General features: G+C 55.2%; 1 protein-coding gene across 1 annotated transcript; it reads left to right on the forward strand.

Moving 5' to 3' along the window:
• The first annotated feature begins 1195 nt into the window (after window positions 1-1195).
• Window positions 1196-16397, forward strand: Lrrc4b (leucine rich repeat containing 4B). Its single transcript, XM_042700139.1, has 2 exons — window positions 1196-1527; window positions 14560-16397. The coding sequence occupies exons 1-2, from the start codon at window positions 1231-1233 to the stop codon at window positions 16384-16386; spliced, it is 2124 nt and encodes a 707-aa protein (XP_042556073.1). The 5' UTR covers window positions 1196-1230; the 3' UTR covers window positions 16387-16397.
• Window positions 16398-17845: the final 1448 nt, after the last annotated feature.

Here is a 17845-nt window from a genome sequence, read left to right on the forward strand (position 1 = left end):
CGTAGGTGCTGGCCACTGTGGGAGCTAGGTCCTCACTTGGGATGCCAGGCTTGTACCTCCCTCTGGCTGTGCCTTTGTTCCCCGTGTGTGTGTGTGTGTGTGTGTGTGTGTGTGTGTGTGTGTGTGTGTGTGTGTGTCCCACATCTCTACCAATCTACCTTGCGAAGACCTAAGTTTTAAACCTGGCTGGCTGCTCCACTTAACTAACGGAGTGACCTTGGGCGGGAACTTCCTCTCCCCAGCCTCAGTGTTCCTTTCTGCACAGTGGGGTGGGTGGAAGGTCTGCCCCAGCCGGGCAGGGTGGCACATGCCCTAGTCCCAGATGAGCCGAGGCTCCCGAGGGGTGGGAAACCCTGCAGAGACCCTCATCTAGCTCAGAGGAAACAGATTGTGTTGGTTCTTAGTCTAAGTAATTTTTAAAGGAATTTTCAATCACTGTGTTTAAAAAAAAAAACCACACACTTTTTTTTTAAAGCCCAAAGGGCTGACTTCCAGGGAACTCTGGAAAACATTAGAGACCCCATCTGTCCCAAACACAGACAAACGAGTAAACACCACCCAAACCCCATGGGCTTGGGGCTGGCCCAGGAAACTCAGGACTCTGGGTCTCCTTTGTGTGGAAGGGGTGAGCTGGAGATGATCCTGGGCTGAGGGTGTGGAGGGGTGATGGGCTGGGGGGGGGGGGTGTAGAGCCCCCTCCTCTGGGCTGGATGGGGGGGTGGAGGTCACCACCTGGGGGAGCTGGGCAGGGTGGGGTGAAGGGCTGGGAGGGGTGGGGAGTTGGAGGGGGGTTGATGGGCTGGGGGGTGATGGGCTGGGCTGGGGGTGGAGCACCCTCTCCTGGGAGGGGTGAGGAGTTGGAGGGGAGGGGTGATGGGCTGGGGGGGGTGATGGGCTGGACTGGGGGTGGAGCCCCTTTCCCTGGCCGGGTGGGAGGGGTGGGGAGCTGGGCAGGAGGGGGTTGAAGGGCTGGGGGGGGGGTGATGGGCTAGGTTGGGGGTGGAGTCCCTTCCCCTGGGAGGGGTGGGGAGTTGGACGGGGGGGGGGGGCGGGGAGTTGGACCGGGGGGGGGGCGGGGAGGGGGGTGAAGGGCTGGGGGGGTGATGGGCTGGGCTGGGGGTGGAGCCCCTCCTCTGGCCGGGGTGGGGGTGACGGAGCCCTGCCGCCCCCCCTCACTGCCCCCCTCTCCCCGCAGCCCCCCGGCGCCCCCGCGGAGCATGACCATTGAGGATGGCGCGCGCCCGCGGCTCCCCGCGCGCCCCGCGGGCCCCCGGTAGGATGTCCTGGCCCCGCGGGGCTCTGCTCCTCCTCTGGCTCTGCTCCCCGCCCCTGGGGGCCGGCGGGGGCGGCGCGGCCGTGGCGGCGGCCGCCGGCGGGGGCTCCCCGCCCGCCACCTCGTGCCCCGCGGCCTGCTCCTGCAGCAACCAGGCCAGCAGGGTGATCTGCACGCGGAGGGAGCTGTCCGAGGTCCCCGCCAGCATCCCGGTCAACACGCGCTACCTGAACCTGCAGGAGAACGGCATCCAGGTGAGCGGGCGCCGGGGCGGGGAGGGGGAGAGGGAGGGGGAGGGAGGGGGGAGGGCAGGGGGCGCCGGGGCGGGGAGGGGTCCACCCTCTGACACGCCCCCACCACTCCCCCCACCAGCGCTGGGCCTGGCTATTTGCATCTCATTAACTCGAGCTGAATTCATTTACATATCGTTAACTCGAGCTGACTTCCGGGGCGGGGCCAAGGCGCCAGGCTTTCTTGGGGTCCCGGAGCACCGGACTTCCCCGCCCCCCCCCCAGCGCCTCTGCCGCGGGGACCCCTCTCTGGGTCTCGCTCTGGAAAGTGGGGAGCAAGCCCCTCCTCCCCCCGTCCCGGGGAGGGGCGCCGGCTGGAGAGCGCGGGCCTGGGGTCTGGTTGTCCCCCTTCCCCCCCCCCCCCCCCCCCCCCCCCCCGTCCCGTCCCTCCCGTCCAGGCTGGCCCGTCGAGGCTGGGCAGGCGCAGGCGCAGTGGGCCGCGAGGCGCGGGCGCCCGGCGGCTGTAGCCGGGTTGTGCTGTGAGTGACTCGGTCCCAAGCCGCGGGCAGAGCTGTGCTGCTGGCAGGCAGGTGTGGGGACCCCCCCCCCCGCCCCTCGGAGCCGGTCATCCCCAACTGCGAGGTGGGGACAGGGCCACCCTGGGCGCCACAAGGTTTGAGCAGTGTGCCTGGCCCCTGCTGCCCGCCCCGGCCTCCCTGCCTCACCCTCCCCGTCCCCCGGCCTCCCCGGGATAAAGGCCTCCACTCCTAGTCAGGGGCGCCCCCACCGCACTGCCCCAGCAGCCAGGGTGGGGCCCCAGGGTGGGACCCCTTGAATGGAAGACAGACAGACCCTTCTTGGGCCACCGCGAAGCAGAGCGGAGAGAGTTTTATTTGAAAACGAAAGCAAAAAGGCCTGGGGGCATGGCTCAGGTGGTAGAGCACCTGCCTAGTAAGAGCAAGGTCCAGAGTTTAACCCCTGGTACTGCTAAAATATAAGCGAAACCGAAACACTAAAAGTAAAAAGTAATGCTTGTTAGTTACCCGAGTGAAAACAAAACAAATTACCCCCCAGTCTCTTCACCTGGATATAAATAGCGACTGTTTACATTTTGCTTTAATACCTTTCTGGCTCTTTCCTGTGCTTATGCAAATGTAGTTTTTAATTATTTATTACAGAATGAATGCAAATTAATTTAGGAAAACTAGAAAATACACCAAAGTAAAAACACAGGGACAAAAGCCAGCCTCAGGGTTGGAGGCGTGGTTCAAGTGGTAGAGGGCCAGCCAATGAGTGAAAGCAAGCATCAGATAAATCAGTCACAGTCCTAGACTTGGACCAAAAAATACCAATCCCACAGGCCCTGGTCTCCCACCTTGGGTGTCCCCCATGCAGATGGCTCCAGCCTGGCCCCAAGATACCCCAGCCCAAGCCCAGGGTAGCAGGGTGATGCTTGGCTTTTTTATTTTTAAGAACAAATGGAGGGCTGGGAAGGTGGCTAAGTGGTAGAGCGCTTGCCTTGCATGCCTGAGACCCTGGGTTCGATTCCCCAGCACCACATAAGCAAAAAGAAAAAAAGCCGGAAGTGGCGCTGTGGCTCAAGTGGTAGAGTGCTATCCTTGAGCTGAAGAGCTGAGGGACAGCGCCCAGGCCCAGAGTTCAGGCCCCATGACTGGACCCCCCCCAAAAAAAAAAAAAAGAACAAATGGAGTTGCAGTGTTTTCATACTGCTCTGAAATTGCTTTGGGGTACCTAGTGGTATGGTGAGCACAATTTCCAGAGCACTATGCATTGTCTCTGGTGTCATTTAGGGGGAGGATGGCGTTTCTGTCTTGTTTATGAACCAAAGTTCTCGCTATATAGCCCAGGTTGACCTGGTGCTTGAGATGTTCCTTCCTCAGCTGCCTCAGTGCTGGGATTCCAGGTCTGCACCGTTAGACCTGGGGCCTTGCTATTAATGACAGACTTGTATCTAGGGGCAGACAGCCTGTCCTTCAGGAGGGCCTAGTGTAGGAGTGGGTATGATGGTGTGTGCCTACAATCCCAGCTACTCGGGAGCATAGGTAGGACCATCCATCCAAACCTAGACAGAGCAAAAGCAGGAGACCCTATCTGAAAAGCAAACCAGAGCTGAAAAGGGCTGGAGGGGGCACCTCCCCTGGCAGTGCACCTGCACAGCGCGCACAGGGGCCCAAGCTCCCGCCTCCCCAAAAACAGACCAGCTCAATAACAAGGCCTGTGCAGGGGCGTACTAGGCCATTATTACAGAGAAAAACCATGCTGCTCCACCGAGCTCACCTGCCAGTGTTCGCCTGGCACGCTCTCGGCCTTGGGTTTGATTCCTGGTCCTGCACAGAAAACAAAGCCTAGAAAAGCACAGACAGGAATAACTAGCCCCTTGGCAGTGCCGAGTTTTGAACTGAATGAGGCAATGTGGCGGGAGGGGCGGGGGAGGGCCGGTGGTGAGCAGCCCGAGCTGCTCTGCCTTTGGGGTAAATTCCTAGAAGGCAAAGCACAGGGCCTGCTGCAGGAGGCGCCGCACCCATCCTCTCCCCAAACACAGGCCAGCACCTCAACATCCTCAGAGCTGTCCCCTGCCTGCCCCCCCCAATCGCCTGGTTACCGGGGTGTCACCTGCTCCTGGCTTCTGTGTCCCCCAGAATCCAGAGCAGAACCTTCCTAGAGTGGGGTGCTCAGCAGATGCTTGCAGGAAGCAAAAGGCCAGCCTGGGGCTCCTGGCTGATGGCCAGGGCTCCCTGAACTGTGGGTGGGGAGGCCCCCATGTGGCCCCAACTGCAGGAAGTGTGTGGAGGAGTATCCGGAGCTCCTGTGACTTCCTGTGTGCTCAGGGACGGACGGAGGGGGTCCCCATAGAGAGAACATAAGATTTTGCATTGTCTTATTTTTCTCTTCCTTTATGGTGGTACTGAGATTTGAACTCAAGACCTCAAACTTGTTAGGCAAGGAGCTGTACCACTTGAGTCACAGCCCCCCCCCCCAGCTCTTTCTTTGCATTCTTAAGCTTTTGCCTGGGGCTGGCCTGGAACCATGATCCTCTGGATCTCAACCTCTCCAGTAGCTGAGATTACAGGCATGTGCCACCATATCTGATGGTTTCCCTTCCTCTCTCCCTTTCTTTCCTTTCTTCTAAGTAACTGGAGATCAAACCCAGAGTTCAAAACAAAACAAAACAAACAACCTAGTAATTGTCCATGGGCTCTAGTTCTTTTGAACAAGTGGGGCCTCCAGAGATAAGGCCTCCTAAAATGGAGACCCAGAGACTCTACATTCTAATACAACTCAAACCAGGTCCACCACAGGTCCCCAAGAGGAGCTGGGTTGGGGCTGCCCCCCACAATCTCCTCTTTCACACTGAGGACTGGGGTCCTCCCTGGGCCCAACCCTCTCTTCCCTCACCCCTCCTCTCCTTCCATAGCAACCAGCCTAATATGTTTATTGTGCCTCTTTCTGTGTGTGTGTGTGTGTGTGTGTGTGTGTGTGTGTGTGTTTGCAAAATGCTTATTGTTGCTTTGTGAAGTTTTCATTTATGTCAGCGAGGCGGGGTTATAGATGGCTCGCTTTGTCTGTTTTCACTGAGCTCCATTCCCGGGCGGGCTGGTGTGTGCGGCAGCCCCGCCTCACCACAGAAGTACCACTTAGGGACCTCTTGGGGAGCTGCGGCTCCTTTGCAACGTGTCCCCAGGGGGAGCTGCTGGGTCATTAGGTGGTGCTGGCATTTAATTTAACAAAGTACCTCAGGGCCCACCCAGAGGCTATTAGTGGGCTGCCCTGGGTCCCTTCTGGAGCCCCCCCTCCCAAAAAAAGAGATCAGATGGAAAGGAAGTAGGGCTGTACCCTAAGAAATAAGTGTAAGGAGGCCCAGAGGCCAGCATTTAGAGGGCCTCTGTCCCCCACAGCTTCACTGCATGACTGGATTTTTTTTTTTAATGTCCTTTTAACTTTTCTTTTTTTTTTTGATGCTGGAGATCAAATTCAGGGCCTGAGCATTCCAAGGGAGCTACACCTCCAGGCCATCTTGGTTGTTTTTTTAAAAAAAATTGTTGTGGTTACTGTTTGTTTTGGTGTGTGTGTGTGGTGGGGGAGGTTATGGGGCTTGCGTACAGGACCTGGGCATTGTCCCTGAGTTTTTTTTATGCTCAAGGCTAGCATTCTAGCACTTTGGGCCATAGCTCTACTTCTGGGTTTTGAGTGGTTAATTGGGGAAGAGAGTCTCACGGGGACTTTGCTGCCAGGCCTGATTTAGAACGACAATCCTGAGAACTCAGCCTCCTGAGTAGCTAGGACTACAGGCACGAGCCACAGCACTGGGCTCTTGTTTTGATTTTTGGCAGTGCTAGGAAAGCGAACACTGGGCCTAGCCACCTGAGGCAAGCACTCTACCACTGTGCTACACTCCCAACCCTGTATGTTCTGGTAATGTTCTATTACGCAGCTATGGAATTTCAAAGAATATTGAATGTTATAGGAAACTGCCCCAAACATGTTATTGACATTCTGACCACCTACAGTGGCTCACACCTGTAATCCCAACACTTGAGAAGTCTTGAATTTGAGACCAGCTTAGGCTATGTAGCAAAACACTGTCATAAAAAAAAAAGTAGAAGAAGAAAAAACCCAGATGAGCTTTCAAAGGATGCAAGTAGACTCTCTATTTTAAAATCTTACTAAAAATCTAAAAGCCGGGCACCTACCCAGGAATGGTAACATACCTTTCTCTGCAGCAGAATTACAGAGTATTTTATCTCTTTAGGTTTTCTTTATTCTCTAAGTTTCCTTTAGCCATTTAAAAAAATTTTAACATGAGGATCAAGTGAATTTAATAAGTACAAAATAGTCCCCCAAAACATAATAATATCCACCAGGATGCAAACGCCTATTTCCAGAAAAAGAAAGTAATTGCCCTTGAAGAAGTACTTCCAGAGAGGTGCTCTGGTCCTCACACCGGAAGTACTTCTTCAAGGTACTTCCAGCCCCTCCTCTCTTCTCAGGAGATGTGGGGGGCCCGTTTTACTGATGGGCATACGGGCCACCACCTGGGCCTGGTCCCCCTGAAGTCAATGAGGCCAGTCCCTGTGTTTCAAACCTTTATCATGAGCAGGTGTTAGGTACAGAGGACTGAACTCAGGGCCTTGTGCTTACTAGGCAGGCACTCTACCACCTGAACCAGGCCTCCAGCCCTTCTGGCCTTCACTTTGTTTTTGATATGGGACCTTGTAACTTTTCCTTGGCCTACCTCCAGCTGAGGTTCTCCAACCCCTGCCTCCTGATTAGCTGGGATTACAGGTATACCCCACCACTCCCAGCTAGAGGTTCTGTTTTTATTCCTATTGTACAGATGAGGAAACTGAAACCTAGGAGCGGAAGAGTCTTAATTAGTGGCACTGGAAACTAGCTTAGGCAACTGGATGCAGAGCTCCATTTCTTCACTACAATTCATGGCGTGTCCTAGATGGTAGCCATTCCAGGCTCTAAACCTTGGACAGGAAGAGAGGAAGGGAAAGAGAGATAGGAGAAAAGAGGCCTGTCTAGGCCTGAGCAGCTCAGTCACAAGCCTGGTACCCACTGCCAATCATGTGCTGCAGCCTGGGAAGTCCACTGAAGAGGGGTGCATGAATCCCCTATCTCAGGACAAGGCACCCTACTACCGGATATTCCAAAAGATGGTAATAGTTTCTACAATCTGAATGCAAAACAATGGAGGTCAAAGACCTATATCAGGTCTTTTTGGTTTTTTTGCCAGTCCTGGAGCTTTACATCATGACCTGGACGCTGTCGCTGAGTTCCTCTGTGCTCAAGTCTGGTGCTCTACCACTTGAGCCACAGCACCACTTCTGGCTTGTTTTGAGTACTTTTAATGGAGATAAGAGTCTCACAGGCTTACCTGCCCAAGCTAGCTTTGAACCCCGATCTCAGATCTTAGCCTCCTGAGTTGGTATGATTACAGGCATGAGCCACCAGCTCCCAGCTCCAAGTTTGCTTATTAAACCTGTTTTTGGTTCATTTACATTCCAAATGCATAGAAACAATTTATCTTACTAATGTAAAGACAAACGAGTCACTTAATCATTTTCCCACCACAGTTAAATTTTTAATAAAGGATCTCTTGGCAGTTTGTTTTCTTAAAAGCCCCAACAGAATACAGCGGGATTCTTTTCAGCTGTAGCAATGTTACCTACCTACCTGCTGAAGCTACCCTGAAGGCATCAGGTTGTAGCCAGGTAGAGTGAGGATGGCTGTAATCCCAGCAATTTGGGAGGTGGAATGAGAGACTCATGAGTCTGGGCAAATGTATGAGACCGTATCTTAGAAACAAAACAAGCCAGGTGCTGGTGGCTCATGCCTGTAATCCTAGCTGCTGAGGAGGCTGAGATCTGAGGATCATGGCTCAAAGCCAGCCTGGGCAGGAAAGTCTGTGAGATCTTATCTCCAATTAACCACTCAAAAACCAGAAATGGAGCTATGGCTCAAGTGGTAGAGTGTTCACGTTAAGCTGAAGAGCTGAGGGACAGCACCCAGGCCCAGAGTTCAAACCCCAATACTGACAAAAAAAAATTTAAATAAATAATATAATAAAAAAAATAAAGCCGGCTGCTGGTGGCTCCCACTTATAATCCTAGCCACTCAGGAGGCTGAGATCTGAGGATTGAGGTTGGAAGCCAGCCCGGGCAGGAAAGTCTGTGAGACTCTTATATCTCCAATGAACCACCAGAAAAACAGAAGTTGCACTGTGACTCAAATGGTAGAGCTCTAGCCTGGAGCAGAAGAACTCAGAGACAGCGTCCAGGCTCCAAGTTCAAGCCCCGTGACTGACAAAAATAAAAACAAAAGGGTTGAGAACATGACTCAAGGAGCAAAGTGCCCACCAAGCAAGCTGAGCCAGTATGAGGTACTGAGTTAACTACCCCAGTACTGCCAAAAAAAAGAGAGGGAAAAGAGGCTGGGTTGCAGGGTGGAAGGAAGAAAGAGGCCCCTTGGGTGGAGGAAGCAGTTGCTGAGGGGCCACATTACCTCAGCTGCACCTGCTCCGTGTTCTCTGCCCTGCACCAGGCTTGGCACGGGGAGCTGGTCCCCATGGTGCCTGTCCTGTCCTGCATCACTGGCTTTGGTGTGACCAGGCCTGGCTCAGACTGCACCTTGGGTGAGACCAGCCCCATCTCCCCCCACCCCCCCCAGCCCAGCCACAGCCAGGCAGCACTGTGATCCATATGCCATCATGGCTTAAATGACCATCTGCATAATTATTACAGGAGGACCAGGCTGTGACTGTGACTGTCCTGTCTGGGTCTCCAGAGTCCCACATGACACCTGACACAAAACACCTGCCAAGCAAGCACAGTGGCAGGTTCCTGTAATCCCAGATGCAGAGGTCAGAGAATCATCACTTCTAGTAGCCTGGCTACAGAGTAGGACCCTATTTCAAAAACAAAACAAGAAGCTGGGAAGGTGGCTCAGTGGTGGCGTGCTTGCCTAGCATGCATGAAGCCCTGGGTTCGATTCCTCAGTACCACATACAAAGAAAAAGCTGGAAGTGGCGCTGTGGCTCAAGTGGTAGAGCACTGGCCTTGAGCAAAAGCAGCTCAGGGATAGCGCCCAGGCCCTGAGTTCAAGCCCCAGGGCTGGCAAAACAACAAAACAAAACAAATTTTAAAAACACAGATGTTAAATGAGCAAATCATTACGTGGACCAGGTGTGGTGGTTCACATTTGTAATCCCAACTACTTCAAAGGCAAAGACAGGAGGAGGATAGTGAATTTAGGGCCAGCCAGGGCAAAGATATCCAGACCTTATCTCCAAAAGGAACAAAAACTAGGGCTCACGTGGGTGTGGCCTGTGGGCGTGACACAAATTGTGGCCAGTCACATAGCAGCAGCCCTGGGTTCCATCCTTGTGTTATGGTTCTGCAGCTCACAAAGTGGGAAATCCACCAGCCGCCCAGCTCCCTCTGCTTAGGGCTCCGATGTGGGGATGTAGGAAGGGCACCATGTTTGGAAACAGGAGGTGCAGACTCTGAGTCCCATTTGTGCAGCTGTGACACAGAGGACCAATGACTCTACCTCTCCAAACCCTGGTGCATTCAGATCATGGTGCTGGAGCATCTAGCACTGACCCTGGTATTTAATATAACCAGTGGGGGTCCTAGTCTTGCTTTGTTATGTTTTGTTTTTTAATCTTGTTGGGAACAGGACCAGGTCAGATCTTTTGTTTTCAAGTCAGGGATGCTGGGAGGAGAAGAGGAATTATCTGGTTTTGGTCTTTAGGTGTGCATGTTAAATGTTAAGGGGGACCACTAAGAAAAAAAAAATGTATAGGGGCTGGGAAGATGGTTCAGTGGTAGAGTGCTTGACTTACATGCATGAGGCCCTGGGTTCGATTCCACAGCACCACATAAGCAGAAAAAAAGCCAGAAGTGGCGCTGTGGCTCAGGTGGGAGAGTGCTAGCCTTGAGCTGAAAAGCTGAGGAACAGTGCCCAGGCCCAGAGTTCAGGCCCCATGACTGGCAAAAAAAAAAAAGTATAAACTCTAAGTCAGACAGAAGGGAAATGGAATAAGAAATTCAAATCTAAAAGATGTCAGGAATAGGGAAGAATAAATATAGTATTGTAAGAATGGTGCCAAGTGTATTAAAAATTACAATAAACATAAATGGACTAAACTTGCAGTTAAAAGGCAGAGACTTTTAGACTGAGTGTAAAACAAAATCCAAAAGACATACACCAAAAGTGAAGGCAAATGATAGAGCGGCAATGATAAACACCAACTAAAGGACAGTGGTGTGACTTTGAGAGTGTCAGCCATGTCTGCTTTAAGGCACAAAAGCAGAGCCAGGCACCAGTGGCTCACACCTGTAATCCTAGCTACTCAGGAGGCTGAGATCTGAGGATCACAGTTCAAAACCAGCCCGGGCAGGAAACTCCATGAGACTCTTATCTCCAATAAATCATTAGAAAACTAGAAGTGGCTCTGTGGCTCAAGCGGTAGAGTGCTCGCCTTGAGCTGAAGAGTGCAGGGACAGCGCCCAGGCACAGAGCTCCAAGACCCACGACCAACAAAAAAAAAAAAAAGAAAGAAAGAAGGACTGGGAAGGTGGCTCAGTGGTAGAGCGCTTGCCTTGCATGCATGAGGCCCTGGGTTCAATTCCTCAGCACCACATAAGCAAAAAGAAAAAAGCTGGAAGTGGCGCTGTGACTCAAGTGGTAGAGCGCTAGCCTTGAGCTGAAGAGCTGAGGGACAGCGCTCAGGCCCAGAGTTCAGGCCCCAAGACCGGACCCAACCCCCCCCCACCAAAAAAAAAAGTACATTGGAACACTTGTGCTTTGAGCTCCCAAATTCTGTTATCCAGGATTCTGCCATGGTGGCACTGCCAGCCAGGCTGCAAGGCGAGCCACGAAGACACTTAGACACCAAGAACTCTCCAGGATGAGCCTTGTCAGAAGCCTCTAGTTCATCCACTCTGCAGAGCTGATTGAGGCTGACCATATCCCATCAGCTGACTGGACCCTGTCAACTGACCATACCCACTAGGTGCTGGGCATGCAGACCTCAGCCCAAGTCTCTCCTTGTAAACTTACAGCCTATTCAAGGTGCAGGCATGTTAACCATGAACAACACGTCTCATAATAGAATGTGCATGGTGGGTGAGGGGCTCGGGCCACAGAAGGCCTTCCTGAGAGAGGTGATTAGAGTTTGCAGACAACAAGAAGGAAGACTGCATTCCAGGAACTGGGCAGCACCTGGGCAAATGCAGACAGCTGGGAGAGAAGGTGATGCTGCACGTACAAAGGGCCAGTGGCCGTGCTGCATTTGCTGTGCTCCAGAACCTACTGGAACAGGAGATGGAGAGAGAGTCCAGCAGAGGAGGAAGAGGGAAGGGGGTGCCTGGAAGACCAGCTGCCCTGGGGAGGGGGGGTGTCTGCCTCTGACTGTGGGACCTTGCAGACATCATGGTGTTAGTGTCAGTGTGGCGGAAAATTTGAGGAGAGTGGGATGGTTGCCAGCCAGGGAGGTACAAGGATCTAGGAGTAGAACCGGCTCTCTGGGACCTGAGGAGAGAGGAGAGGACTGGGGCTGGGGCTGTGGGGTGGGGGTGGGGGGCAGTGCATAAGGCATCAGAGACCTGAGCGGGGAGGGGAATGGCTAGAAGCCTCCAGCCAATCAGGAGCTGATAGTGACGGGACCAGGCTCTGCAGACAACTTTGTGCAAGGCTGTAGGTTCCCAGGCCAGGGAGCTGGTCCCCTGGGTAGGACAGGGTCCCACGCTAACAAAATCATCAGTGAGGACTGGGACCCAGCAGTCCTTTATAAGGCAAGGCAGGCGATGGCAGGCTTCTTCACAGCACTGCTGGAACTTAACCCGCACAAGTGTGCATACAGTTCCCACGTGCGTGGAAAGTCCCAGGCATGCAACCTTGCACCCCTGGGTGCTTGTGTGAGCCTGGCCCAGGTCTCCATCTTGAGGACAATGTGCCGGCTCCAGGGCTCCCTAGGAAGACAGCAAACCTCTCAGTCATAAGCTGTTGCCTTGGCTACATGGGGAAATGGTGATATTTTTAATATCCTGGGTTAAATAAATACATCATTAAGGCTGATTTCATTATGCACCAATTGAGAGAGAGGGAGACTGTGTGCCAGGCATGGTGGGGCATGCCTTCAATCCCAGCACTTGGCAAGGCTGAAGCAGGAGGATGGAGAATTTGAGGCCACACTGGGCATAGTGAAATCCTGTTGATAAATAAAGGTAGATAAATCTCACCTGCTTGGTTTTTTCAGATGTGGTGCTAACCAACCCCCCCACACCCTGTACCTTCAAAAAATAAAAGCCGATCTAGGAAATTTAGAACTGCTCCCATGGTAACACATGGTGATTTTTGTTTAAGATTTTGTTTTTTCCTGTTTCTTACTCTACTGGGGTTGAACTCAGAACCTTGTACTTGCTAGGCGAGGCCCTGTACCGCTTGCTCCATGTTCCAAGATCTTTTTACTTTTATTGTCTTTGAGGTAAAGTTTCACATTTATGACTTTGATCTTACTATTTACCCTTCCCACAGAGCTGGGACTGAGACGGGGGCTCCATGAACTTTTGATCTGAATCGTCTGATCTCTGTCCATGAGTAGCTGGGATTAAAGGCATGAGCCACCTTGCCTGATCTCACACAGCATTTCTTCTACCAGGCAGTGCTGGTGTATGTAGTGGTTCTTATGGTAACAGCGGCTGTACCAAAAATATTACTACTGTTCCTTGTGGTGGGTGCCTCTCACATTACTTTAATTTTTATGTTTTGGGGTTTTTATTCTTGCTTCTTTAGGAAGCAATTTTTGCTCAATTGAGGGGAAAAAAATAACCAAAAAAAAAAGAGTTCATAATCTACAACAGCTGGAATTCAGTGCTAAGAACAGCTTGGAGGGTTTCATTCCAGGCCTGATTCTTTTCTCCTTTTTACTTTCTTGTTTGCTTTTATTTATTTTTTTCTGTTTGTTTTTCCCCAGTAGTAGGGATAGAACTCGGAGCCTAGCCCTGTTACACTCTATGATTTAAGTTAGTCCTTTTGCCTTTACTTTTTTTTTTTAAGATAGAATCTTTTTAGAACTTTGAACACTGGGCTGTAAATGCAAATTAGCACAATCTTTGTAAAATAATAATTGTGTACAATGTGGCAATACCTATTGTCTAATACACATATACTGCAATACATGTAATGGCATAAAAGTATTTTTACAGTATTAAAATTTTTAATCTACGATACCTTTTGCTAACATTGCCCAGGCTGGCCTCCAACAGAGATCGTCCTGCCTCCACCTTCTGGGGAGCTGGGATTACAGGCATTCATTACCACACTCGGCTTCTTCCATGAACATATTACTTGCTCCTTAATATTATCACACAATCATTCCTGGGTCATTAACTAGGCTTCAAACATGGGGCCTGACAGCCAGCTGGCCTTCCATGCCTCAGTGTATCCTGGGTGGCAAGAGTGAAGCGGAGCCATGAGATTCTCCCTCTTGGGCCCCAGCTCAGCACTGTCCCCTGCCCAGTTCTTTCAGCGGGCAGCCAAGGCCAGGGGTGAAGAGCTGGGACTCGGGCACCAGAGGGCCTGGGTCCGGCTTCTGAGGGCCCCTAGTTCACGCTTCCCCTTTTGCTGCAGGGCATGGTAGCTCCAGCCTGTAATCGCAGTTACTTGGAAACCAGAGGTTGGGGATCGAAGTTTGAGGCTAGCCAGTGCCTTAAAGTTCAAGAGACCCCATGTCAACCGGTGGCTGGAGTCCTCAGCGTGGGCCGGTGACCTCAGCTAAGGGTAAACACGGTGTCACACGTATGTGAATAGAAACGTCCCTTTTTACGTGCACCGGTAGTGACGTAGGGACGCTCGCTCGCAGGGCCGAGCCTCTGTGCTCAGGGTCTGGCACTTGCTATGCAGGCCTCTGCCGCTCGAGCCACGCCCACCAAGGCCACGCCCACTGGGTGGTGCTGACTCCCGCCACACAAGTGACGCCCATGGAGGCCACGCCCCCGCCTGGTTCTGCATTTTGAGATAGGGTCGGTTGGTTGGTTTGTGTCCCTGCCCCGCCCGGACCGTGATGCCAGGCTGCATCCCAGCACCCAAGCTTTTTACTGGTTGAAAGGGGAAGGGGCGGCTCTCATGAACATTAACCCCAGGGTTGACTCTGACCCTCCATCCTTCTGATCTCAAGCATCCCAATTAGTCGGCAGGTTCTGAGGAGCGGGGATTGCAGGCACGCGTCACCACCCCTGTCTAACACAATGCCCTCCCCCGGGAAATGACCCCATGTGGAACGCGTGGGTCCCGCTCCCCCTCCCCCGCACTGCACAGATCCTGCATTGTCCGGTCCCACGTTGTGTGGGGGAGGTGTGGCCATGACCAGGGGCCCCTAGGCGGGTGTCGCATCTGCTTCCTCCGGGGAAGCTCCCAGGGGTGGAGAGGGGGGAGGCAGGCAGCCAAAGTGGTAGCACCACGACTGACCCACGCGTGTCCGTGTCCCTCCCCTCCCTTCTCTTCCCCCTCCCCCCCCCCCCGCAGGTGATCCGCACCGACACCTTCAAACATCTGCGGCACCTGGAGATCCTGCAGCTGAGCAAGAACCTGGTCCGCAAGATCGAGGTGGGCGCCTTCAACGGGCTGCCCAGCCTGAACACGCTGGAGCTGTTCGACAACCGGCTGAGCACGGTGCCCACGCAGGCCTTCGAGTACCTGTCCAAGCTGCGGGAGCTGTGGCTGCGCAACAACCCCATCGAGAGCATCCCGTCGTACGCCTTCAACCGCGTGCCGTCGCTGCGGCGCCTGGACCTGGGCGAGCTCAAGCGGCTGGAGTACATCTCGGAGGCGGCCTTCGAGGGCCTGGTGAACCTGCGCTACCTCAACCTGGGCATGTGCGACCTCAAGGACATCCCCAACCTCACGGCCCTCGTGCGCCTGGAGGAGCTCGAGCTGTCGGGCAACCGGCTGGACCTCATCCGGCCCGGCTCCTTCCAGGGTCTCACGAGCCTGCGCAAGCTGTGGCTCATGCACGCGCAGGTGGCCACCATCGAGCGCAACGCCTTCGACGACCTCAAGTCGCTAGAGGAGCTCAACCTGTCGCACAACAACCTCATGTCGCTGCCCCACGACCTGTTCACGCCCCTGCACCGCCTCGAGCGCGTGCACCTCAACCACAACCCGTGGCACTGCAACTGCGACGTGCTGTGGCTCAGCTGGTGGCTGAAGGAGACGGTGCCCAGCAACACGACGTGCTGCGCGCGCTGCCACGCGCCCGCTGGCCTCAAGGGGCGCTACATCGGCGAGCTCGACCAATCGCACTTCACCTGCTACGCGCCCGTCATCGTGGAGCCGCCCACCGACCTGAACGTCACCGAGGGCATGGCGGCCGAGCTCAAGTGCCGCACGGGCACGTCCATGACGTCGGTGAATTGGCTGACGCCCAACGGCACGCTGATGACGCACGGCTCGTACCGCGTGCGCATCTCCGTGCTGCACGACGGCACGCTCAACTTCACCAACGTCACGGTGCAGGACACCGGCCAGTACACCTGCATGGTCACCAACTCGGCGGGCAACACCACGGCGTCCGCCACGCTCAACGTGTCGGCCGTGGAGCCCGGGCCCGGCGGTGCGGGGCCCGGTGGCGCGGGGGGCGGCGCGGGGGGCCCCGGGGGCGCGGCCGGCGGCTACACCTACTTCACCACCGTCACCGTGGAGACGCTGGAGACGCAGCCCGGCGAGGAGGCCCTGCAGCCCCGCGGCACCGACAAGGAGCCCCCGGGGCCCACCACGGACGGCGCGTGGGGCGCGGGCCGGCCCGGGGACGTGGCCGGAGCCCCTGCCGCCTCCACCGCCGCACCCGCGCCGCGCTCGTCGCGGCCCACGGAGAAGCCGTTCACGGTGCCCATCACGGACGTGACGGAGAACGCGCTCAAGGACCTGGACGACGTCATGAAGACCACCAAGATCATCATCGGCTGCTTCGTGGCCATCACCTTCATGGCGGCCGTCATGCTGGTGGCCTTCTACAAGCTGCGCAAGCAGCACCAGCTCCACAAGCACCACGGGCCCACGCGCACCGTGGAGATCATCAACGTGGAGGACGAGCTGCCCGCCGCCTCCGCCGTCTCCGTGGCCGCCGCCGCCGCCGTGGCGGGGGGCGCGGGCGGGGACAGCCACCTGGCCCTGCCCGCCCTGGAGCGCGACCACCTCAACCACCACCACTACGTGGCCGCCGCCTTCAAGGCGCACTACGGCGGCGGCAACCCGGGCGGCGGGGGCAAGGGCCCCGGGGGCCTCAACTCCATTCACGAACCTCTGCTCTTCAAAAGCGGCTCCAAGGAGAATGTGCAAGAGACGCAGATCTGAGGCTGGGGATGGTCCGGGCTGCCCACCCCCGGCTCCCGGCTCCCGCCCCGGGCTCCCCCCGGTTCCTCCTCCCCTGGGCCGGGCCCTGGACGTGCGCGCAGGGTCGGCAGGAGGGCGCCGCGGCTCCCGATGGCGGCCGCTCAAGTTGGGGCTCCGGGCCGCGCCCCTCCCACCCCGGTGCCAGGAGGGGACGCTGGGGCCTTGGGGAGGTGGCCCAGCCCCTCGGTGGCTGCCTCATTCTCCCGATCTCTCCTCCCGCCGCCGCCTTCCAGGGAAGAGGAGCTTTGTTAGTTTTTTTTTTGAGGGGTGCCCTTTTCCCCTCGACCCCCAACCCCACCCACCCATCACCCTCCTTTTACGGTTCTTTTTTTGTTTTCTTATTTTTTTTTCTTTTTTCGCAGTTTGACGCCTCCCCTTCCCTCCCACTCCTCCAAACCCTCTCCACTTCTAAACCCAAGAGACAAACGCGTTGCCCTGGCGACACCCCCTACCCAGAGTCCCCAGTGGGGACCCCCACTCCCGGCCTGGCCCGGCTGGGGGAGGAGAAGGCTCCCACCGCCTGGCCCCACCTGACCCACAGACTCTTTTGATACTGAAGGAAGGTTTGCGTCAATGACTACCTGCTCTGTAATTACTTTAAAAAAAAAACATGGAAAAAGTTTAAACATTTTTTTTTTGGTCATGAAACAAAAATGTGGGGTGGGGGTCCCCCCCCCCCAGCCTGCCGATGTGGAGGGCATGGAGATGTGGAGGGCCAGGTGGGAAGGGCTTCCCTCTGGTGACAAGTCCACCCATCACCACAGCCAGATCAGAGTCTGTACCATAGGATGGTGGGGCACCGCAGCGCAGGGGGAGCCTCAGAGCCTGCGGATGACCTGGGAGGCAGCAGCCGCACTCAGGGGTACTATCCTAGAAGGTCAGCAGACACAAGGAATGCTAGGCCTGGCAAGGACAGCGTGACCTCTGGGGGTAACTGAAGTGTCCACAGCTCAGGGCCATCAGCGAAGCCTTGCAGCCTGGGGAGCCCAGGGATTAGAAGCAAGGTATCCTTCCCCCCACCCCCTCCATGTGCCACCAGGCTGGGCACTGGGGCAAACTCCACCCAGTCCCTTTCCCTGGGCCTGGTCCAGCCTGACCCTTAGACATGGCTGCTCTGAGCCACTGTGGGAACACTCAGGCCCCAGCTGGAGTCCACCACAGATTGGGGCAATCAGAAGCCCCCTCACTTCCTACCAACAGCATGCTGGGGGCCCATGGAGGGTCTGCAGTAAGGTTCTGCGTGCCTGGGCCTTGCCCTTTGTTCAGTCTACAGCTTGAGTATCTTAGCGCTCTCCCACCTTGGGGGCTCCTAGAGCTCATCCTCCCCTTATCCATGGTGACAGTGACACAGTGCATCCGGTCCTGGGCCCTATCTTTCTGGACCTGAGACTAACCGCGCTGCAGCTTTCAGGCGCTCTTC

This window comes from Dipodomys spectabilis, unplaced genomic scaffold (genome assembly GCF_019054845.1).
Source record: "Dipodomys spectabilis isolate Male_0828 unplaced genomic scaffold, ASM1905484v1 ptg000266l, whole genome shotgun sequence".
NCBI lineage: Eukaryota > Metazoa > Chordata > Mammalia > Rodentia > Heteromyidae > Dipodomys > Dipodomys spectabilis.